Below are 24,600 nucleotides of genomic sequence, written 5' to 3'. Positions count from 1 at the left end.
CAGGTCCCACAGTGCTAGAGATGTTCAATACTTTGCTGAGGCAGCTACGGCTCAGCATTGATTATGCCCTGACCGGCAGCTACGATGGAGCCGTCAGTGTTGGTACCAAGATCATCAAGGAGCATGAGGAGAGAATGTTTCAGGAGGCTGTTATCAAGACCACCGGTGTGGGACAGATGGCTGGCCCGTGGGGGTGGGGAGGGAGCCCTTGGAGCAGGAATCAGTATCTCCCTAAAGGATGAGACATCCAAGAAAGATTCTTCACTTCTTTCCTAATTCTTCCTAAACTTTTTGTCAGGGGAGGAGGGGCAAGCCCTTACCACAGCTTGTTTAATGAATTTAGCTAGTTTTTTGTTTTGGAGTAATGGTGACAGACATAGAGATTGATGGAGGGGAGAGAAAAAGGAGGGAAGAAGAGAGATGGAGGAGGGAGAAAGAGAAATGGGGAAGAAGAAGGGAGGGAGGGAGAGGGAAATAGAGAAGAGACACAGAGAGAGCTACATACAAGAGGGAGAATGAAAGAAAGTAAATATATGTAAAGTTATACAAATTAATTTTAAGGGAGAGGGAGAGAGAATAGGGTCAGAGACTTCTGGTTTCAGTAGGAGTGAGAAGTAAGGAGAAAAAAGAAGGCGAGTGGGGAGAAAAAGGGAAAGGAAGAAAAGAAAGGGTGAGGTTAGTACTTGAACACAGAGTTTCCAGCCATTCAGACATATGGTAGTTGAAATAAACGAGAATATTGCTCCCCAGATCTTTAGCCCTGATATTAAACACAATTACAATGGTTATAATTTGAGAATCATGAGAGAGAAAAAGCTCTCCAGAGTCATCTAGTACATTCCTTCATTCTTTAAGGCAGTAAGGTTTCTAACCTCTTCCAAAGAATTATTTCCCTTACTTGTTCTTAAAAGTTTTACAGCTTTGCTGAGCAATATTCTGTGTTGAAGAGCCTCTTCATGTGAGACCTCAACCATCTGTACAGCCCAGCTAGAGTTCACCTCTCTGCCCTCCATCCCTATCTAGGTTCCTTTGCCAGCACACTGCCCACCTATCAACGCTCTGAAGTAATGCTTTTCATCATGAGCAAAGTCCCACTGCCCTCTCTCCATCACCCCATGGAGACTGGAAAGACGGGGTAAGTTCATCAAAACCTATCTTTTCCCTTCATCCCTCAGGTCTATATCCCTCCTAAATTTCCAACTTTCCAAATTCAGCTTGACTAGATGTTCTAGTTTATTTACTTTTAATACACATTGATTTATGAATTATGTTGGGAGAAGAAAAATCAGAGCAAAAGGGAGAAACCATGGTGGGGAGAGAGAGAAAAAAAAACAAAAACAGAAAAAAAGAAGTGAACATAGCATATGTTGATTTACATTCAGTTTCCTTAGTTCTTTTTTTGGATGCGGATGGCATTTTCTGTCCAAATTGACTAGATTTTCTTTTCTTCCTAACCACTCTTCTTCTGATCTTTCCTTCCTTAGTTCCTGTTTGATTTCTTTTTCCCCTTTCTCCCACCCTTCCTTCCCTCCCTTCTTTTTCCTTCTTTCCTTTCCTTCCATCTTTCCTTTCTTCCCCTCTCTATTTACTTCTGCTTCTTTCTTCTTGCTTTTGGAATCACTCAGCTATTTGGGGCCTCCTATTGTTGTCATGGCTTCATTCAACACAGTTTCCATTTTGCTCCCCACCCCATCCCTTCACCTGTTGCTGAGAGGTCTCAAAGAATGTTTTTTCAGGTCTGGGAAGAGCATGGCTACTTCCTGATCTGGGTATCACTGCTCTAGCTCTGCTAGATGCCCTTTGTTGAAAACTAAGGTCTAGTGGGTGGGAATAGAGCTAGTAGAAAAGATTACTCCAAATTCAGTGACTACTCCTATGTCAGTGTTCTGCTGTTTGTGTCTCTGATCTTTAGGGAGAATAGGAACCGGCTGACCCAGATAATGCTGCTGAAATCCCTCCTACAGGTAAATCTGCCTTGTCCCCACCTAGGTCTCTGTCCCAAAGTAAGAAAGATCTTCCTAACAAAAGCTCTCAAAAAACATTTGTGTTTCCATTATTCCTTTTGGTTTTCCCCAGAATCCCTGCACTCTTGGATTCTGCTTCTCTCTCCTTGTCATATCCATCTCTTTCCTTTGACTGATCTCCTACTTAGCCTCCCAACCCTTATCTTCATTTCTCAAATACACCCCTGCCTTTCTATTCTAAGGCAGTCATCTCAACCTAGGTCTCAATCACTTTTTAAGAGAATTATTAAAACACTTGCTATCTTGACCCATTCCAATTCATCCTACATACACTACTACAATGTTTTGGTAAATTCTATTTACATCATATTAATGTCCTGTCCTAGAACTCCTTAAGTTCCTCCTCTGAGACTTTGAAGGCCTCTACTTACTGCTTCCTGATAGAAAGTCAGCTCCTTAAGGATAGGAACTACTGTATTTTTGTATGTCCATTGCCCGGTCATGTTGTTGTTTTTGTTGTTACTATTGTTGTAGGTTTTTTCCCAATCATGTCCAACTCTTCATGACTTCATTTAGGATTTTTTTGGCAAAGTGATTTGCTATTTCCTTCTCCAGCTCATTTTACAGATGAGGAACTGAAACAAATAGGGTTAAGTGACTTGCCCAGGCTTATGCTACTAGTATGTCCCCACCCTAAGCTCCGGGAATGGTTGGGATGGAAAAGAATTTTTAGATCTAATTCCCTGTGTTTGTTCCTCTCCAATGGTTAGAGTGGTGGGTCTAGAATCAAGAAGCTCTGAGTCCTCAGACTAACTGTGTGATGTTAGGTGACAAGTTGGTCTGTCTCTCTCTGCTTCAGTTTCCTCAACTGTAAAATGGGGATAATAATAGCACCTACTTCTCAGGATTGTTGAGAGAATCAAATGAGAAAGTTGTAAAAAGTACTAAGGCACAATTCCCACTACATAGTAGATGCTCTTTAAATGTTTATTCCTTTCCTTTCCATTCCCCCCTTCTAAAAAGAAAGTATCTCTAGATTTTCCATTTTTTGGCCTCCTGACAGGTATCCACCGGCTTCCAGTGCAGCAACATGCTGACTGCCCTGCCCAGTTCCTTCCTGGACCGACTTCTTTCTGCTGCTCTTATGGAGGATGCTGAGATCCGCCTCTTTGTCTTGGAGATCCTCATCAGCTTCATAGATCGTCATGGCAATCGTCACAAATTCTCCACTATCAGGTTAATGGGATCTTCATGTCCTTTGGGGATGAAGAGTGAAGGAGGCTTTAAGGGTGTCATGCTGTGATGGAACCCAGCTATGGAATTTAAAGAGGCTTGTCCACCAAGGAAGCCTGGACACACCTCTGGCAAGACAGATGCATGATATAATGGATAGAGTGCCTGGAGTTAGGAAGCCTTGAATTCAAATTCACCCTCATACACTTAGTAGCTGGGTGACCTGGGGCTCACTTACACCCTAACTGCTGTTTGCCTCAATTTCCTCAACTATAAAATGGGTATAATTATAGCACCTCCTTCCCAAGATGGTGGTGAGGATCAAATGGAATATTTGTAAAATATTTGCAAAGCAGTTAGCACAATGCCTGGTGCATCGTAGGTACTATGTAAATTCTGTCTGTTATTATTATTATTATTATTATTATTACTATTGTTATCATTATCCTCATGATAATTTTTTTTCCATAGGCAAAGGCTGCATGAGGCATGAGAATAATTATTGACCCTAGGATTGGGCTATTTGGGTGGATGGAAAAGGAAAACAAGAGGTATTGCCATGACTATGGGAGGGCCAAGATATTGAAGGAAAGGGGCAGAAGCTAAAGTATTGAAGACCTGGGAGGAAAGAGCAAAATCCAGGTTGGAGAACTTCCCTTGCATAAGGGAATCAGGAGGGACAAAGAGAAAATGGTGAAGGTAGAAAAGCACTGGGATGCAATCAGCAAAGAGAATGGAAGAGAAATCTGGGAGAAAAAGAAATGGAAATTGGATAGTAAAGGGATAAAGGAAAATAATGACAGTTGGGGTACAGTGGTTAAAATACTGGGTTTGGAATTAGTGTACCTTGGTTCAAATCCCAGCTTTGTTTCTTATTGCCAGATCACTTTGGATTTCTTTGGACCTTGGTTTCCTTGTCTGAACAATAATGGAGATCTATTAGATGGCCTCTAAGTTTGCTTTAAACTTCCTATGAGCCTAAGAACTAGGATCATTTTGGACTCATATTATTGTATGACCTTTAATCTTGAAAAGGACCAATAGCATGGTGGTGATATCTTGCCTTGCAAGTGAATTGGATTTAAGTAAGGCAGAGCTGAGCAAAGAATCAGCCTCTCTCCTATAGTTATCAAAGTCCAAAGACAGGGCAAAAGTCAAAATGTCCTGAATGCAATGGTTGACCTTGACCTTTAAATTTAGAGTGGAAGGGGCCTTCGAGGCCATTATGTCTAATCACCTCATTTTACAGGCAAAGAAACTAAGATACAGAGAAATTAAATAAATTATTTAGGGTCACAAAACAAATTAGGGTTTGAACCCAGGTTTTCTTGACTTCTAGTCTAGTGTCCTATTCATTTTACCATGCTGACTTTACCAAGTCCCAGGGACGAAGAATGATTTTTTTTAAGAACCTTAGCAAATTAAGGGGAGTGAGATAGAAATCCCTGAGGCTTTTCTACTCAGAAAATGGAGATGGAAGGACAATTACTTGTGAGCTAGCTAGCATTCAAGCAATATTCCTACCTTATTTCCTCTCCTCACAGCACACTCAGTGACATCTCTATCCTGAAACTGAAGGTGGACAAGTGCTCCAGGCAAGACACTGTATTCATGAAGAAGGTATGCAAATCAGGCCTCCTAGGGCTGTGCAAATCTCCCCATCTCCACTTCCACTTCTGGCTTCCTAATCTAGGTCAGGTCTTAGACAGTGTCTATGAATGCTTCTTCTCCTTCCCCAAACTTCCAGATCCCTGAATTCATTTATAGATTTTTCTCCTTATTCAAGAGGCCTCTTTTTCCCTCTCCTTCACCTCTTATGATTTTTTCCTACTCTTGTCACCTAACTCACATGGCCAGCTATACCCTCTTTGTGTGGACTTTCAAGAGGAACCTAGCAGAAGGTTAACCTTACCACTGAGCTTCAGACTGAAGATCACCCTGGATGGCCCCATCTGAGAGCCAGACTCTCTGGGCCTTTCCTAGAATTTGCTGTAGGGGAAAAGGAGGGAATAACCCAAGTCATGTCTGCTTTATTATGGAGCCTGCCCATACAATCAAGTTCAAAAGCTGCCTTCTCTTGGAGGCACTGACCCCCTGAAATGATAATATATTCTTGCTGCCTTCCCCTGGAAGCACAGATTGCCTTGAAAAATAACATTAAGGCCCCCTCTGGGCTGAAGGCAAAAGTCTCCCTTACTATTCTTTGTGCCTCATTGCCCCACCCACAGCATTCTCAGCAGCTCTACAGACACATCTACATGAGCTGCAAGGAGGAGACTAATGTTCAAAAACATTATGAGGCTCTCTACAGCATGCTGGCACTCATCAGCATCGAGCTGGCCAACGAGGAGGTGGTGGTGGACCTCATTCGCCTGGTGTTGGCTGTCCAGGTGAGGCCATAGTGGTAAGGAGCTGAAGGGAGGGAAAGGGCCCTGAAAAGTCTGGAATCTGGATAGCAAGAAGGACACCTCTTGGGAAAGCACTGGTGAGTTTTCAGGGAAGTCAGGACAAAAATGATATTCAATTCATTTAAGCAAACACTTACTAAGTAACTACTATGCTTGTATTAGAAATATGCTACAAAGATAAAAAGGACTCAGGAGCACAGGAAGTAAGTTAGTTTATTTATGGTTCTTGCAAGAAACAGTGATCCACCTGGGACAGTCCCTCCTTTTTAGTCCCAATTGGCTGGGGAATGACAAAATGAACATTTATCTTGAGCCTCCCATTGCATGTTTCTCCTTGACATATTCCTTCTCTGTCATACAACCAACCCATGTTCAAAAATGGCAGAAAACTCCTCCTTTGGGGATAAGAAGTTAATATTAATTAACTCGTTTAGCATGCACACTCAGCCCTTGCAGTTACCTTTCACCCACTCCTTGTTTGGGAGTGATTTTTATCAGTTTATCAGTTCAAAGGCTCAGTATTTTATTTTGTATAACTAACTTGGTCAGCTGACTTCTCTAAGTCTTTTTCCCTATAAGGAAATATGTTGTGGCCAGCACAACACAAATGAGTTGTGGCGGTTGAAAAATAGGGAGACAGGGTTGCTGATAATTCAACACTTATTAAGAAAACTCATGTTACTTATATATCTTAAAACTGTATGTTAATATGAAAGTCATTGTTCTGTGACCAACCCTGGTTTCTGTTTTCTATGATCTAACTCTGAAGCATGTTGTTAATTCTAGGGATTCAATCTTATTTAAAGCTCACAATGCCCCAGTAAATGTGCCAGGACCTTACGTTTTCTCATGATTTCAAGCTTAAATGCACCCTTGACTAATCTGAGGAGGAGGGGAACATACTAGTCCCCGAAGTTTCTAGCTTCCTGAGAGTTCTCTACAGAAATACAACTCTTTAGGTTGCTCACACTTGGCACTGAAACTACAAAGATAAAAATGAAAACTATCCCTGCACTCAAAGAGCTTACATTCCATTGAGAAGAAACATTTACACAGATAAGTAAATAGATACAAATATATCTATTTATGGCTATAGATATATACAGTAAATACAAAAGGATTAATCTCAGTGTTGAAGGACCACTAAGAGGCTGGACTAACAACTAAGGAAATCAGGAAATGTCTCTTGAAGCAGGTCACACTTGAACTGAATAAAGGGGTTCTTGAAGTGAGGAGAGAGAACATTCCAGGCACTGGAAAGGTCTGGTGATAAGAGATTGTGTTTCTTGTCTTGAGGAAAGCAAGTAGACCAGTTTAACTAAAGCTTAACATGTTTCTCATCATAGGGAAAGAGATAATGAAACGAACCAGGTTGTATAGGACTGTAAGTAACAGAGGAGTTTATATTTGATCCTTGATTTGATTAAGGGAACCACTGAAGCTTCTTTAGGAGGAAAATGGTATAGTTTGACTTATGCTTTAGGAATCCCAGCTGTGAGAGGGATGGGTTAGAGAAGATCCCATAGAGGTTACCCATGAGCTACCTTGTTAAGGATTGTTTAGACCAGCTTGAACCTTGTAATTCAGAAACTCAGATGTGAATAAGAGACTGCCTCACTCATCATTGCTGAGAAGCTCCTATTTAGGACAAGAAAAAAAAAGCAGTGATGTTGCCTTCCAGTGTTCTAAATTTATGCACCTCTCAAAACCAGAATCAGGGAGAAAGATGGGTTGTCTTTCTCTTCCTTAGTCAGTTGTTCTTACTCTAATAAGTGGATCACTAATTTAGTTTAGGGAATGGGTAATCTTTGCCCCACAATGGGACAAACTTAGTCCCCATGAAGGGACTAATGAGCTTTTAAATGAATTAGACAGTATCCAATCTAAAAGGGCTAATGTTATCAATGTAGCATAAAAACATCAAGAGAGATGATGATGAAGAGGGCTTTCAAGGGGCAGAATAGCAGGAAGAAGGTCAAAGGCAGCACCAAGAAGTTGAGAAGTCACAGACCTCAAGATGCTCTAGCCAAATGAGGTTACTCTTGCTGCCAAAAATTGATGAAATCTTCGTTTACCTGCCTTATTTTGGATATTCTACAGAATGACTCAAGTAGATATTTCCCCCTATTCTCTTACAAGTCATAGTCTATAAACTGTACATACAGGAGTTAGAGCTACAACCAGGATGGGTAGTTGTGGCTTTGCCAGAAGGTAACAGATTTTGAGAGTGCTGAAGACATTTACAATTTTTCAGCAAAACAATTTTGAAAATAGAAAAAATAGATTTTAACAGATGTTAATAAATTTCATAATATCTTAATATCCTAAGTGGAAAAATGTCCCAGTGTCTTCCCTTTCCCTTTATTAATAGATCAAGGGTATATTTTGTGCTGTTTGTCCCTGGCATAAAAATTCCTAGTTATGATTCAGGGATGAATCCTGGGGAAAGTAAATTTTCCAGAAAAGGGTAAGTAAAGTTAGAGATTGAATGGTGGGTTGGAGGACTTGGTAGAAGATGTGGCTTAAGTACTTTGTGATGTTGTCTTTATGTTGACATAGGAAGTGGCCCATATCAATGAAGAAAATCTGCCTGTGTACAACCGCTGTGCCCTCTATGCTCTGGGAGCTGCTTACTTGAACCTCATCAGTCAACTTACAGCTGTGCCCGCTTTCTGCCAGCACATCCATGAGGTTGGTAGCCCTGTCAAAGGATTTTCTAGCCTTTTCCTTTTACCCTCATGCTTCTTTTTCTTCTTTTTTTGAGGCAGTGGGGTTAAGTGACTTGCCAAGGATCATACCTCTAGTAAATGTTTGGTGCTAGATTTGAATTCAGGTCTTCCTGACTCTAAGGTCAGTGTACTATTCACAGCCCCACCTAGTTGTGAGTCTCTCAGAATTTCATAAGCATTTATTAAGCATCTACTGTGTACTGGGCACCAAAGACAACACATAAGTAGTCATGGCTTTTATGAGGCTGACATTCTTTGGTAAGAATAGAACATGTACACACCTAAATTATGCACAAAAGCATACAAAGTAATTTATAAAAAGGAAAGAATTTCATAACTGGAGAATTAAAAGAAAGGCCTTGTGTTAAGACATGGTATCTGAATGGAGTCTAGAAAGAGAAGGAAAGAAGAGATCATATGCATCTATAAATAGTGTCTACTATGTGCTGGGCATTGTGCTAAGCACTTTACAACTGTTATCTCATTTGATCCTGAGCAGGTAGGTGCTGCTATTATCCCCTATTTTATATTTGAGGAAACTGAAGCAGACAGAGGGGTCTGGTGATCTGCCCAAGTCACATAGCTAGTAGGTGTCTAAGGAAATATTTGAACTTGGATCTTCTGATTCCAAGCCCATCACTATATCTCCCATGCCAGCAGAAGAAAATTTACTGATGTCAAAAGGTGAATATGGAAGAAGTAAATATTCCAAATTATAGTCACTGTGTCAGCAAAGGTGCAGAGGTGAGAGATGAAATGTCATATAGGGAGAAGAGTTAGCAAGTCAGTTTGATCAAACAGAGAGACCATGAAATGAGGGTAAGATGAAATGACTAGAAAAGCTGATGAGAGCAAAATTGTAAAAGATCCTTCTGTGCTGTTAGATTACTAGATTTTTCCCTGCCTAGATTGGAGAAGGTGGGAAGGAGTATACCTGGGGAAAGCACAATTGTTAAGGAATCAGTGTGCTGGAACTTGACTTCATTTCTACTAGGAAAAAAATTTTATTTCCTAATAATAAAAGAGAAAAACAGTTTGGTAAAATAAAAAGATCCTTGGATGTTGAGTCAGAGAGTGTGAATTGAAATTCTAGTCCTCTTTCTTATACTGTGTGACTCTGGAAAGATAATTTCTTTTAAATCAGCAAAATGAGTAAGTTGAATTAGCTACTCTCTAAGGTCCCTTTCAGCTCAAAATCAGTAGTCCTGTAAATACATCATTGTAGTGTATTCCCCCTGGTAATCATGACTAGTCTGTTAAAGAAAGCATCCATTCACACTCAGACCCACAATACTCAATCTTCTTGCCATTTTGGTAACCTAACCACCTTTCAGCTTCAGGGTCAAAAACTGGCAGAGCTGAATGAGCAAACACAGGATCATATGTCACTGCCCAGTGATAGCAGAGGTGCCTAAACAAGTCACTGTGTCACAATACGACTGGCTGCTAAATGACCTTTATAATTTCTTTTTAAATAGTTAAAGGGGTTAGGGCTAAGAAGATACTGTAGCCCTCTAGGATTTAGGCACTTGAATTATATAGTGCAGCAAGTAAAATGTCTTATTGATGATGCCACAAAATATTTCATAGGCTGTTTGGACCATCAGCATTTCTCTGAATTTCACACTGATGCTTTAGAGTCTACTCTATTTAGGGAATTGTGGTAGGAAATGGCAAAACAAGAAGAGTCTCTGATCTCACCTCTCTCTTCTGAGATCATTTTCTTTACTAGACCCAACTTTGTTTATTATTTCCTTTTCACATTCCAGGTAATAGAGACCAGGCAGAAGGAAGCACCATACTTGCTCCCAGAAGATGTGTTTGTGGAGAGACCCAGGTAATAAAGTGGCTTCTGTTGGATTCAGGAATGATAGAGGTACCTATTAAAATGGGAGAAGAGATCTTGAGGGCAGGAGAGAGCAGCCTGCCCTACAGAGGGCTAGATAATTGACAGAAAGGAGAACAAAGTAGGATAATTCCCTCTTCCTTCATCACCACCACATACATACAATTCAGTGTTGGCATCCTAGGTCGAGCTTCACCAGGCACCAGGTGACTGATCATCATTTTATATGCCAGTGTGGATGACAGTCTTATGAACATTGATCATACTCATTGGGAAGTGAATTCTGAAAGGCTCTCTCTTGACAAGACACTATATACCATATCAGCATTACATAGGGCTTCCTTTGCTGCCAAGTGATATTATTGCCTAAAGCGTGCTATATTGTCCACAGAGTAATATCACTTTCATCTCTTAGAAATGTTTAAGGGAAGTATTGCCTTAGTTTATGCCTTTTTGATCATTTGGGGGCTACACAGTTGGTCCTGGATTATCCTAGACAGGTAGCCTGAGCACACAGGTCAGGAGAGTTGGCTTCCTTCTTTGGAGAGAGAAGACCAGAAGGAAACAATGGAAGTATATAGCCATTTCATCTCTCCATAATTCTGTCTTCTCCCTTCCTCTGTTCTTTCCCATTTTTGTCTTTCAGGTTGTCCCAGAATCTGGATCAAGTGGTGATTGAGCTCCTCTTCCGTCAGAGTAAGATCAGTGAAGTTCTCGGGGGCAGTGGCTACAACTCTGACAGGCTCTGCACACCATACATCCCTCAGCTTACAGGTAGGATTAAAGTACAAGGACATCCATCTTTATCTCCCTCACTTTTCCTAACTAAAGTTTGGCTTCACAGGTTTAGCAATCTTTTATGACACTGAGGGCTAGTAAATACTGAGAAAATGTATAGTAAGAAACCTGTTGACAATGTTGGGGGTTGCTCATCAGCCTAACATCTTTAGGGGTAACCTGTTCCAGGAATAATCTGACCTATGATTAATAAATCTTGTGCTGAGATTTGCTAAACCTTCCCTATTCAGGGGATGGAATCTCCTGTAGATCTCAAATGACTTCAAAATCTTAACTAGAGCTCATGGGTTTCCTGTTTCCATTGAACAGTAGGGAAATATGAGCCCTAGAGAATCAAGGCTCAGACAGACTCAGCAGATCTGCAGCAGACCCCAAGTTACAACTCCCATTTTACTTTGAAATCTGTGCTTCACCCTGAAGAACTCTGACTAGGTTATTGTCTCTATTAGCATTTTTTTTTTTTTTTTTTTTTTTTTTTTGTGAATCAGTGAAGGTTTCAGAGGGCAGGAAGAATAGGGTCTGGGAATCTCAGTACCAAGTTCTCATGGCTTCCTCTAAACACTGAATTTCTGGGAATCCTTCTTTTCCAGATGAAGATCGCTTATCCAAGAGGAAGAGTATTGGTGAAACCATTTCTCTTCAGGTGGAGGTAGAATCAAGGAACAGCCCAGAGAAGGAAGAGGTAAATTCCTTTCTTTCTTATATACCATCCTGATCCAGGAGAGGGAGCTAGTTTCCCTTTTCACATTCAAAAATACTTTGCTCTTGGACTGTATTTCTGTGTCCTCTTAAATCCATATCATTTAGTAGCACAGTGCATGACACAGAGTAACTGCTTAGTAAATGCTTTGTTATTCATTCATGTGTTTAAAACAAATTTCTATTAAGTCTTGAGCCCTGTTTTACTATTGACTTCCATTATAAAATCAGTGATGTGTGCTATTAATTAGACTCAGTTTAATGACCAATTAAGAATCCTTCATGTTCCATGTACTGACCGGGATACTAACCATACAACTATAAAAGTGTGATGCACAAACTTTCAGTCTATTTGAAAGATCATTTGCAGTAGGGTTTCATTTTAAAAACTCACACTTCAGAATTATAAATTTAGAGCTGTAAGACCCCTCCAAGATCAGTTAGTCTAACTCCCCCTTTTTACTGATGAGGACATGTATTCCCAACTTATTTTCTTTTGCCCGATGCCAGATTCTGCAAAGAACAAAGACTCTTATGACATGATAATAACAATAAATGCTATTAGTTAATTGATTAACACTATGAAACCCCCCTTGCTAGACCCAGATTTTCTCCTGTTTTTCTTTTTCTTTCTCTATCAAGGAAGTTAGTAGAACATCAGTATCTCTCAGAGTACCTTCCATAAAGAGATATCTATGAAAAGTCAAAATAAATTTATATTAGACTCATTCCTTGATTTGCCTTAAGCCAGCTGTGTAGTGCTGGGCATATGGGCCATTGCTGCTACTTTTAGTCTCAAAATAAACACATATACTTCACTGCAGATGATCCATTTATCCCTAACTCTAAAACTAACAATTTCTTGACTCATGAGCATCTGGGTCTCGTTTCTCTTGTTCTCCCATTCCCTGATCTTTCTTTTTCCAGGTCAGAAACAGAAGTTAAATATCACATTTTTTCTGTCCAAATATCTTCTACATCCAAGCCCATGATAATTTCTTTTCAATCATAAAAAGTTACTTTAGCAACCAAGTTACTAAGGGATGAGAGAACCATTACATTTTAATAGAAGAAGACAACATAAAGGAGTCAAAAGGAGATCTCTTAAACTTTATCTCTTATCCTTTCCCCCTTTCTACATTCTTTACAAATGCTCAATTAGCCTTGGATCTCTTCTTTGCTAAGCCTGTAATGTAAAGATGCTTCTTAAGGGTACCTAATCTTTCCCCTCCTGTTCTAAATATCTTAAACTCATTCAAAAGACCAATATTTTAAAAACAGATTATATAATAGTCTCCTCACACAAGATTTGATAAATGAATTGGTAATGAGTATAAAAGACAGATTATTTGTGAGGGGAGGTTTGTAGGGGTCTTTCTGAAGTAAAATTTCTGATCTGAGTCAAGGTCTAACCAAACTGGATCCCCCAACCCATTTCTGAATTTATCTATTTTTTTTTTGGCCAGGGAAATGAGGGGGGAAGACAGCTGTCAAACTCTGCATACAATGTAGCTCCCTGGAAGGTATTTTACTAGTCTAGAAGAGTTTCTGACAAATTAAATGGCTTTTAATTTCTTAGCCTGGGACTTTGATAAATAAGGGTACTAGGGAATTATAAAAGCCTGGAAGACTCCAATATCATTTGACATCTTCCTCCTTCTTTCACCTTTCCTAAGAAAACTAATCTTCAAAAACATCTCTTTTCTCTATAGAGAGTGCCTGCTGAGGAGATTACCTATGAGACCCTAAAGAAGGCTATTGGTAAGTTAGGACTAACTGAAACTAATGGAATCTGTGTATATGGTGAATGTCTTCAATTTTCCAGTATAATTCCAATTTCAAGAATTGAAAAGTATTTTTTTTCTTCTTCTTTTTTAAAATATCCATTTCATTGCCAAATATCTCTCTCTCCCCCCTCCCTTATTTATCCAGCTATATTTTGTTACAAAGAATTTTTAAAGTTACAAAAAATTTCTTTTACAAAGAAATTTTTTAATGGTTTGTGAGGAAACAATTCAATAAAACTTACAAATATACCAATTGATTCTAATAACATATGTAATGAGGGGCTATCTAGTGCACACTGTATCAGCACTTATGATGGGTGAGCTTCCATTGTAGTTCCTCAGAAACCTACCCATGTTTATATACTCTGGGCTGGTGTTGGGCAGAACAGGGAAGTAAATGTCATTAATCTCTAGCATCCTGTCATTAAATCATAGGCTAGTAGAACACATGAGGTGGAAGGGACCTATTCCATCTCTTCTTTTTATAGATGAGGAAACTGGGGGCTATAGAGGTCACATGATTTACCTAAGGTCATACAGTGTATTAGTGAAATAACCAGGACTAGAGAGCTCTGACCTTCCCCCCGCCCCCAACCTTTGTTCTCTCCTCTCCCTTTTGCCTCTACCTTTTCCTCCAGATGTCCTCATGTTGTGCCCTGGTTCAGGGCACCATGCTCTGGGTGTTTTTCTACTTTTTTCCACTATCTCTTTCTCTCAGAATTTTCTGGGATATAATAGTAGTATTTTGCCTTTTTGGTAACACTTGAAAATAATAATCTTCATTATTTTATAAATAATAATTATAATTCTATAATTTTATTTCACACATATTTTCCACTTGAAAATTGTAACAATTTGAAGTTGACAGGACAAGTATAATATTCCCATTTTAAAGAGGAAGAAACTGGACTGAAGCCAGTTTTTTTTTTTTTTTTTGGCAATCTTTTTGCCAAAGATGCTTATATTAATGGCAAAGTCAGCATTGGAATTTCCATTCTCTGATTCTGAATCACTGGCCAAGTTCAGTTGTTTTTCAGGCATGTCCAACTCTTTATGACCCCATTTGGGATTTTTTTGCAGAGATACTGGAGCGGGTTTGCTATTTCCTTCTCTAGCTCATTTCAAAGATGGGGAAACTGAGGAAAACAGGGATAAGGGACTTGCCCAGAATCACAGTCAGTTACATGTCTGAGGCCAGATTTGAACTCAGAAAGATGAGTCTTTCTGATTCCAGGCCCAGCACTCTGCCCATTACCACGGTACTAACTTAAGCTTTCTGTTTTTAGTGGATAGTGTGGCAGTGGAGGAACAAGAGCGTGAGCGGCGGCGGCAAGTGGTTGAGAAGTTCCAGAAGGCACCTTTTGAGGAGATTGCTGCACATTGTGGGGCCCGGGTGAGTGTTGAAGCCATGGGGAGACTGGTGTCGATCCTTTAGGGCTAATAAGGATTGACACTGAAATATATCAGTGCTGAAATAATAACACCAAACAGAAACTTTCTGGGCTTCTGTGCCTTTTCCTAAGCCCATTCCACTTGGGAATAAAGGCTGACCCACCAGGGATGGATCATCTCTAGTATTTTTTCTTGTATTCATCACTCATCTTCATCTAGGATTAGTGGAAAATGCCATTATACCTAAAGGGCCAAAAATCATTACTTGTCAAAAGCTGCACATGGATGATCTTAAAGCAGCATGGATGGCTTGAGATCTTCACTGTTAAAAGGAATATTCTCAATGGAATCATGACTCTATTGAAATATTTGGGTTGAGTACCATTCCCCAAAGTACCAAGGGAGCCCTATCATTATTCAATCTTTTGGGCCAGTTAATTTAGATATGGAGTTATAAAGTAGAGAACTTTTTAATTTTTTTGTAAATTTTTTATTTTAAATAAATACAAAATTAAAACAACAACACATTGCTTTGTGGAGACAACTTAAATAGCTCCTTCTCTCAAGAAGTCAGCCATGGTGAAATAATATGGATATCTCCAAGAGACAACTGACGGATAGTACCAAGTTCTATGATATTTGGCAGGGCTGACCATGTCAGAAGTATCTAGAAACTGAGATTAGTTTTCTTAGGAACAACAGGGACTGTGGAAGAAGGATTTGAAGAAGGAAAAAAAGTGACTTAAGTTTTTTTTTTAAGAGAAAGGAGTCAATAGGAAGAAATTTCAGAGGGAAAAGAGAAAAGATATTTTTAACAATAACAAGCTAAATTTTATTATTTCATGCATTCCTGATTTCACTGGTTATGGACAGCCTCTCCCCCAAAGCAGATTTGCAACACTTCATGATGTTATGCATGGCCTTCATGAGTTGATAGGGCCAAAATTTGAGGGGCCATCAATAATAAAAACAATGATAGGCACTAAATGCAAAATATCTTGCATTTCTATCTCCCCCTTTTCTTTCAATGCTCTCACGTTATTCTACTCTTTTATTCTCATCCTTGGGAAGTAGAGAATTACTATTTTTCTGAAACAGAGAAAATGAGGCAGAAAGGTGGGAAGAGGTTTTTCCTTAAATCACTGAAAAAGATCATTTAGGTCTCAAGAAGATAAGCTCTTTGAGAGCAGGAACAACTGTTTCGTTCTTTATATATCCCCAACACCTAGCATAATGCCTGGTATACAGTAAGCACTTAATAAATGTTTATTAAATTAGACTGACTCCATTATTTTTGGGAAATGATTCCATTTTGTTATCCTTCCATGACCTAGTTGGCTCTTATAAAAGCATTTTTTAAAATTGGGTCCTCTATTTTTATTGGTACAGCATCTTCCAGTGAGGAAATCCCCTCTATCACTGCATATAAACAACTTCTCTACAACTTATAGTTGGAGAGTTGCCCACAGGTCCCAAGACTTGCCAAATATGTGTCAGAGGCAGGACTTAAGCTTAAGTTTTCCTGACATGCCATGCCATGCTCTTCTCTCTAATTGGTTCTTTAAAAGGGAGGTACCCAAGACCTCTCTGGGATGTTTCTCATGCAGACCAAAATCCAAGCAGATTTCTGCCTCCATTTAGAGGCTATCAAAGAAATCATTTTTTCTATCATATTAAAACCAGTTATTAAATTTAGGATCCAGACTTTTTCACCTCCATTTCTTCATTGAGGTTCGGCTTCTCTGGATGTCAGCCTCTTGAAGGGATGTGGCTGATTGAGATTAACCCTAACCCTTGAAGGAACTTGCTCTTGGATCTTGAGCTGGACCCCACCCAACTAGGAGACCTTATTTTTGTTTATAGAGTGTAAACAGAATCCAGTCTAGCCAAATTTTTGCCCCAATTTAAAGTGGCCCGTCTCATGAAGGAGAAAACCAGCCAGTGGTCTATATGGAAAAGGATTTCCCTGTCCAGATGGCTGGAGGTGGCTGAGCCTCATGATCAAGCCACATTCTCAGTAGGAAAAGCTAGACTTCTAATTCACCATCTCATTAAATGTCTACCAGTTAGAATTGATTTTCAATTGTCAAGGAAATATCCTCTCAGGAAATATTTAAGACTTTTAGATTCTCCATGTCTTTTGTCTTTGTTTATCAAGAGGAACCACTAATAATTTGCTTTTTAGCTAGATTAGTTAATAACTTGATTATGAATTAATCAGAAATTCTGTTCGGGGGTTTTCATCCATCACAGGTAGCACAACAAGGATCCAGGGACGAAGTTAAAAGTAACATTCTGTCCCTTCCTTGTCCTAAACTGGCCACACAAATCTGTAGTTAGGTGATGTGGTCAGGGACCCACAAATTTACCTTCTTTTCAATTCTGTTTTACAGGCATCACTTCTACAGAGCAAACTCAACCAGATCTTTGAAATCACCATCCGGTAAGTGGCCTTGGACACTGATCTTTCACGGGGCCCTTTTCTCCAGAATCATCACTTGTTGCTTCTGTTCTCTGGAGTCCCCACCAAGGCCTGGGATTTATTCCTTTTTATATTGCAAACTTTAATCTATACTGATTGACATTGGAAAAGGAAAAATGTCAGTGAATTGGGAAATGATTTCAGGAAAAGAATGCTCTATAATTTTGGCCTTCATAGTAAATTTGGCCTTAAATTAAAAGTTCTGGAGCACACCATAAAGACATGATTGCCCATGAGATCATAAGATCATAGAGCTAGAGTTAAAAGAGGGTTTAGGGCCATCTAGTCCAACTCACTAATTTTAAAGATCCAGGAAACTGAGATACAGGGAGAGAAAGTAGTGTCTACTACATGCCCACAGCCACTTAGATAAACATCAGAGGCAGAATTCAAACCCAGATCCTCTGACTTCAGACATAATTTACTTTCTCCTGGATCCCAAGTCCTTTGTCAGTCTAAAGGCTTCAATTGAGTTTGTATTTCAGGAAGGCTTGGCCTTCATGGATTTGGGAATCTGTGTCTTCTCCCACATTTATCCTAGGTAAAGATTGATTCTAGCTTATTCTGTTTGTAACCCTATCATGACTTTTCTCTTCAATCTCTTCTTGCTGTCTTCAGACCTCCCCCAAGCCCATCTGGTACCATCACAGCAGCCTATGGCCAGCCACAGAATCATTCCATCCCCGTCTATGAGATGAAGTTCCCTGATCTGTGCGTATACTGAGTGCCAAGAGTCCAAGGCCCTGTGGAGGATGGGTCTGAGGGAGGTGATCCCCACCCCCATCCCCCACAACATGGAATCCTAACTGAGATCTCGGGGGAGAAATACAACTTCCAAGTGGTGACCACCTTCCTGAGAGAACAAGTTCCCTCAACCCTTCTTTTCCTCCTGCTCTACCATCCCAGCTTTGCCACTCTCTTTCAGGCCCTCTATGCCAGTGGGAGTCTACCTTGCCCACTTTGCCTTGCCTTGTATGTCACCTGGGGCCCTTTATAAGGAGAGATTTGGGGGCTCTTTCCCAATAAGAGAGAGCCTTGGTGAGCCTTTGGTTGATGAGTTGGAAGAGGTTTTTTTGGTTTATTTTTTCCCCCTTGAGACAGAGCCTATGAACGATCCATGGATAGGCTTTCCATGTTTCAAAGGGAAGCCCTATCAAAGATCTCAGTGGCTTATGAGCCTAGTTGAAAATCTAGGGTTGAACAGAAAATGGAAATAAGGAAAGGAGACATCCAACCTCATGGGCAGTATTTCCTAGAAAAAGGAAAGTGTTGGACTCTCTCTCCAGGAATTTCCCATCTACCAAGTGGAAGTTTGAATCCCCACCTAACAGAGATGCTTCAGAAGGGGGTGAGGTACTCAGAGAGCTTCATCCTCACTGATTAATAGACTGAAATCCCTTCTGCCTGATGTGAAAAGTCACTGCACAGTTGGACCTAGGGCTAGGCAGAAGGGAATGGGATGCCTTAGAAATTTGGGGGAAAACGGGACCATGGCAGCTCTAAAACAAAGATCTAAGAGGAAGCATGGAACATCCTTTCCAGGGATGCCAGTGCTCAGCAAGTAGTTGATACCAGCAATTTTTTTCCTGCTCTTGTTCACCCATAATAGTTGGCCTGAGCCGATAATCTCGGCTTAATGAAATTAAGGACAAAGTCTAATCTGATAAAGGGAAAACTAGCAAAATTTTGAGAATGGGTAGAGAAAGCAGTTTCACCTTCAACTTTCACATTGCCAAGGAGGCAAATACACTATAAATTGGGAGTCCTGAATCATGAGAAATTATACCTGAGAATGCTCTCTCATAGGAGACAGAAGTGGTAAGGCTGTATTTGTCTCACTCCCTCTTGGCTATCTTACCATCTCTACCTTATCCGAGACAATAGGTTATGATGTTTCACTGGTCTTTCTTCCTGTGGGGCAAAGGCCTATTGGGATTCTAGGCTAGAGATTCAGAACAAGAGGTAGATTAAGATAATAGAGACTCTCCAAAAAAACAGGATGACAAGAAGCCTCAATGCCCTATTCTGAATCATTCCCTTCCCTCATAGGGAAAGTTATTTGCCCTGTCCTGGGCAGAGGGTCCCTGGGACTACCATTGCTACAACAGGAGTTTACCTGCCAGCACTGAGAATATTGGGTGTATCCATCAAGGAATGAATGGGCCAGTTATATTGTCTTGAGATTGCAGTGTGTGAGCCTGTGTATATGTGTGTGTATGTGTGTGTGTGTGTGTGTGTGTGTGTGTGTGTGTGTGTGTGTGTAGGAGGTAGGGGGAGAGGGGAAAAGAGGGGAAGCATATGTGTGTACTCTTGGATAAAGTCTATATGTATATTTTATCCAAATGAGGTGATATCTCTGAACTCCAGAGGGTGCAACAGAAGCTCCCTCAAATTTTAGATTTTTGGTGCCCCAAGCACCCTGCACTTTGTTAGGTACTCAATAAACTTTTTATAAATGATGGTGACAAGAAGTTGTTGCAAAGCTCAATCGGAACCAATAGATATGAGGCTCTAAGCAATATGGGAAAGTGGGGAGGAAAGTTTGACTTCAATGCCCTTTCTGGTTCCATTCTTTCCTTGCTGATATTCCCAAGGGCCAACCACCCTCAAATGGGCCATGGCTTATCTAGAAATCCAGATGGCAGATTCTGATAGGCACATCTCTCTCTAAATAACCCTTTTAAAATAGCCCTTCTTCTCCCAATCCTCTAACTTTATCCCCAAACTCATTTATTAGTTAAGCTGAGATAATTTACCTGAGGTTGAGTGAATTAGAGATTGGTGAGTGGTTTGCCCCCTCTAGGAGAGCAAACCTCTAGGAGGAAGAGGGGAAAGAGACAGAGAGAGAAAAAGGAAATGATATGAGCCCAACTATCATAAGGTCACTTTCAGGCCTTTGCTTTAATCGTTTCAGTAATTACTGTATTGGCCTGAATATAAAACCTGAAAATATAGGACATGTTTCTAAAACAAGATCCCTTTTTTAAAAATGCATTCTAAAGTTTTATGCAAGCCTATGATATGTTAGGGGAAAAAATGCAGCCCACCTTCAACTCAGTCTCTGTTACTGCACTATGAGTATGCTAGGTGGTATAAATCCCACTTTCAGAGTTGGAAGGGCCTTAAGAAACCACTTTGTGTTATCATTATCAGAAAAGGCTTCTCCCATAGAACATATGTGATATGTAGTCATTAGTCTTCATTTAAAGACTTTCAGAGAACCTATTAGTTCTTAAGGCAGCCCATTTCCTCCAACTCAGAGAATGTTTTTCACTCCATAAAACTCAAATTTATCTCCTTCAACTAACTGTTCCTCTGCCCTCCATGGTCAAGCAAAACATGTCTGGTCCTCCTTTCATGTAGGATACCTTAAAATGCTTTTTAAGAAAATGATCATGTGTCTCCCACTAAGCCAAGCCTCCTTATTGATCCTTCTAAAGCATGATCTCAAGGCCAGTTGTTACCTCGGCCAAGGTACCTTCTTCTAGCTTATCAATGTGCTTGCCAAGATGTCAATCAGAACTAAATAAAGACTCTAACCAGAGGAGTATCATTTGATGAGGGCAGAATTGTTCTTACCGGTTCCATATTCACTTAATGAAATTTTAGGTTGCATGCGGTCCCTGAAATTCAAGATGGAGGAGATCCAGACTTTTAAGCATGAAATTCCTCTCCATTTTATGTGATAAAATATTTCTTGTTAAAATAGGAACCTTTAAGTTAGCATCAAAACACATAGTTTCTTAGAAGAAACTTTGAAGACAAGATAGAAATCCTGAGGGCCAAACTAGGCTTTTCAAACTAATTAGCTCCATAGGATTGTTCTTAGCACTTAACTCTAAATTTAGCCTTAAAAAATCTTCAGTTTCTTTCTTACTTGACTTTTGTCATCCTTCCCCCACCTCTAGTGATGTTTCTTGTGTCTGTGATGCTGAGGAGTGGGGATCATAAAATCTAGAGCCAGAAGGGAGCTTATGGGCCATATGGCCCAACCTCCTCCACCCTCACCCCCATCATGCCCTCCATTTCTATTTTTTTTTTACAGATATGGATTCTGAGGCTCAGATTTATGTAATAATATTTCTATAACACCTTTCTAAGTCTACAGATGAGGGTAATTCCACTAGAAGGTGACTACTGGTTTTGATTATGACTATTTCTTATTCCATTGTGAAGGGGGAAAATTAATTAAAAATAAATATCTAGATACATGATTTAAATCAGTGATGTCAAACTCATATAGAAACCAGGCCACTTACCCATACATAAAGATTCCTGGGGCGGGGGACTGTATATATAACCACATATTAACATTATCTTTGTTCTGCTGGTAATCATATTTATTTGTAGTCAGCAGCATGGAAGCTTTGACTTAGAGCATCAATTCTATGCCCTTTCCACCCCCATCCCCAAATCAGGAGAAACTTTTCTGCACTTTTATTTTCTCCTTGTGAAGAAGCTACTTCTGACTCTTCTGGTACCTGAGTTAAGTAATGTCTATTACCTAATTTAATCAACAGGTTAGACCAAATTATCTTAACAATTAGCAACAAGTTGTAATAGATCATTGGATTCAAAGGGGCTAGATTGAATCCTAGCTTTTCTAAAGTATTTATGTGATTAGGGCAAAATACTTTTCTCTTGGACTTGGTTTCCTCATCTGCAAAATTAAGACAATGGATTAGATTATAGGATCTTATGGTTAAAGAACCTTAAAAAGTAAGCTAGTCCAGTGTCCTTATAAGTGTGGAAACAGATGGTCTATGAGGTTTTTCCAGCTCTTGATCATAGGAACCTGTAAAAATCCTGCTTCAAAGTCAGTGTGCCTTACAGCAAGGTATTGCAGGGAGAAGTAGTGAGTTCTTAACATTCTCATCCCAGCATTGATCCCAGGGAATGAGGAGGAGATTATTTCCTCTTCTTCGCCAATCCCCCTTTGTTATCTGTATTGTGAGGAGGCCTTTTTCTTCTCCTGGGTAAAGGCAGTCAGAAACTATCTTTCAATCCAATGCAGCAGATAGTTATTGAGTACCTGCTATATATGAGCTCCAGTGCTAGGTGCTGGAAATATTAAGACAAAATAAAAAATCTATGCCCTCAATCAGTTTATATTCTATCTGACCATGCTCAGCTGGATACTCCATTACACTGTTAATGGCCAAAAGATGAGCTTCTGTTTTGAGAGAACTCTACTGTGAATGCAACTAGAACTTTCCTGAGAAGACTTAATCAGACATGAATATATTTGAAAACCCCAATTTTTCTTAACTAAGCTGAGTTTTCCTTCAAGTAGGGATCTCAGAGTCCTATGGATACTCCCTCCTTCATCTTCTCATTTGAGAGCATAAAAATACTAACTTCCATTAAAATACCCTCTTAATAGAAAGTAAGATTGGAAAATTAGTAGTGTCAAGATGAGGTTAAATGAAGTCATTCTGCAAAGAGGTGAAAATCTATGCTAGCTGCACTTAACATTTGGGGGAAATGTTCAATAAGGTTGAGAGCTACATTACGATTTCAATGGCCCTGCACCAATCTGACTAGCACCTTCTCTACAATGTGTGGGCAGCTAGGTGGTGGTGTGGATATAGAATAGGATAGCAGGCCTGAAGTCAGAAAGACTCATCATCTTGAGTTCAAATTCATCCTCAGACACTTATTAGCTAAGTGACCCTGAATAATATGTCACTTATTGCCTTAGTTTTCCTATCTGTAAAATTATCTGGAGAAGGAATTGGCAAACCACTCCAGGGTCTTTGCCAAGAAAGCCCCCAGTAGCGTTGACAAAATTAATCAGGCACAACTGAAATATGACTTAACCAACTACCACTATAATTTATTCTTGGTGGCCTGGAACTCAGATATACAGTAGAACTTAATGACTTGGAACCTGCAGAAAATTAAAATAGCTCAAGGATCAGGTTTAGATCTTCTGAGGTCTCTGGGTTATGATCCTGTCTGATTACAATCCCATTGTCCCTGATAGGTAATTCTCTCCACAGTGCTAAATTATGTTTGATTCTATATAACTTGGAAGGCTGAGCCCAGCTCAGAATCCATGTTCTTATTGGATCCCTCGAGGGTAGCATTGGCAGACTGCGCTGAAACAACATGTCTACATTTCCCTGGAAGATACACGCAATTTAGGGTCACTTATGGTCCCCCTCTGCCAGCAATCTTCAAAGTAAAAATGAACTATTTGCTTCAAGTCTAATCCAGGCCCTAAGTGCTTCACGAAGATATTGTGAGTGGGGTTATTTCTATTTATCTTTATGCCCCTGGTACCCAACAGTTTTTGGCATAGTGTCTGAACCTGTGATTTGATTGGTATAGAGAACTCCCAGGGGAGGAACCTCCTACCCGTGTTCAGATCAGCAATTTCTCTGCAATTTGGATTGTCAGAATATACTATTAGAAGAGGAATGGGCTGCTGAATTTGGAGTTGGGCCTAGAGAGTTTAATTCTACCTGAGGACCAAAGAAGCTGAGTTCACCTCTTTTTCTGAGAGATCTGGGAATAGGGAAAATCCTCTCCTTCCATCTCCTCTCGATTTCTGAAAAGCACTTAATTAGCCGAAGGGGACAAGAGGCACTCCTAGCTAGAAAACCTGTAAATGCTTCTGTCCTCAGATTGCAACGTGTCTGTGTGTGTATGTGTGTGTGTCCTATCTAGACCTTTATGTCCTGGGTGGGTGGGGTGGGGGAGAGCATAAGTGCCACATAGTTTCAAACACATGTATATAATAGCTGATAGATTTATTTATATGTGGGGGTAGAATTAGTGACTGATAGCTTCTGTATTTAAAATTTATTGGAACCCATTGGCTTCATTTGTGGGCTGAGGAAAAGGTAGTAGATATGGGGGGAGGAGGAGGGAGCTGTGGAGGGATGATACTAAAGTAATTCTTTAGGGAATGTTTGTCGATATTTTCCAATATGTCTTTATGATGCCCTTTTCAAATAAATGTTAATGTTGTCTCCACGTTGCTACCTGCTTGATTTCTTAAAAGTAAATGATTGTTTGAGATGGGAATTTGGGTCTGAAAATACCAATGGTTTTCCTGTTGACATTTTGACACCCCCAGAAAACTCCTCTCTCTTTGCCTTGGCACCAGGAGGTAGGGTGGAAAGGGATGCTGTCGGGATGGAAATCTGGGGCCCAGAACTGGATTCCAGGAGTAAATGGAAACTGAGACTCTGAAGATGTCTAGCCTCAAGGCTCTTTGTTTGCAGGATTACATATAACCCATCTTAGAAAGGGAA

The 24,600-nt window shown here is 40.0% G+C and overlaps 1 protein-coding gene across 3 annotated transcripts in view; it reads left to right on the top strand.

The window, feature by feature from the left end:
• Nucleotides 1–24,319, top strand: part of EFR3B (EFR3 homolog B) — a 121,248-nt gene extending 96,929 nt beyond the window's left edge. For all 3 annotated transcript variants that reach the window (XM_031951444.1, XM_023494587.2, XM_031951443.1), the window contains 14 exons: nucleotides 4–165; nucleotides 1,024–1,135; nucleotides 1,913–1,964; nucleotides 3,028–3,200; nucleotides 4,742–4,817; nucleotides 5,426–5,587; nucleotides 8,165–8,296; nucleotides 10,104–10,171; nucleotides 10,827–10,954; nucleotides 11,569–11,660; nucleotides 13,390–13,438; nucleotides 14,751–14,857; nucleotides 17,250–17,299; nucleotides 17,957–24,319. In XM_031951444.1, coding sequence (XP_031807304.1) covers nucleotides 4–165; nucleotides 1,024–1,135; nucleotides 1,913–1,964; nucleotides 3,028–3,200; nucleotides 4,742–4,817; nucleotides 5,426–5,587; nucleotides 8,165–8,296; nucleotides 10,104–10,171; nucleotides 10,827–10,954; nucleotides 11,569–11,660; nucleotides 13,390–13,438; nucleotides 14,751–14,857; nucleotides 17,250–17,299; nucleotides 17,957–18,062 — 1,469 coding nt within the window. In that variant the 3' untranslated portion in view covers nucleotides 18,063–24,319. The remainder of the gene's footprint in view (nucleotides 1–3; nucleotides 166–1,023; nucleotides 1,136–1,912; nucleotides 1,965–3,027; nucleotides 3,201–4,741; nucleotides 4,818–5,425; nucleotides 5,588–8,164; nucleotides 8,297–10,103; nucleotides 10,172–10,826; nucleotides 10,955–11,568; nucleotides 11,661–13,389; nucleotides 13,439–14,750; nucleotides 14,858–17,249; nucleotides 17,300–17,956) is intronic.
• Nucleotides 24,320–24,600: the final 281 nt, after the last annotated feature.

This window comes from Sarcophilus harrisii, chromosome 2 (genome assembly GCF_902635505.1).
Source record: "Sarcophilus harrisii chromosome 2, mSarHar1.11, whole genome shotgun sequence".
NCBI classification, from domain to species: Eukaryota; Metazoa; Chordata; class Mammalia; order Dasyuromorphia; family Dasyuridae; genus Sarcophilus; species Sarcophilus harrisii.
Note: the sequence above shows the minus strand (reverse complement) of the source record. Positions and strands in the feature narration are given on the sequence as shown.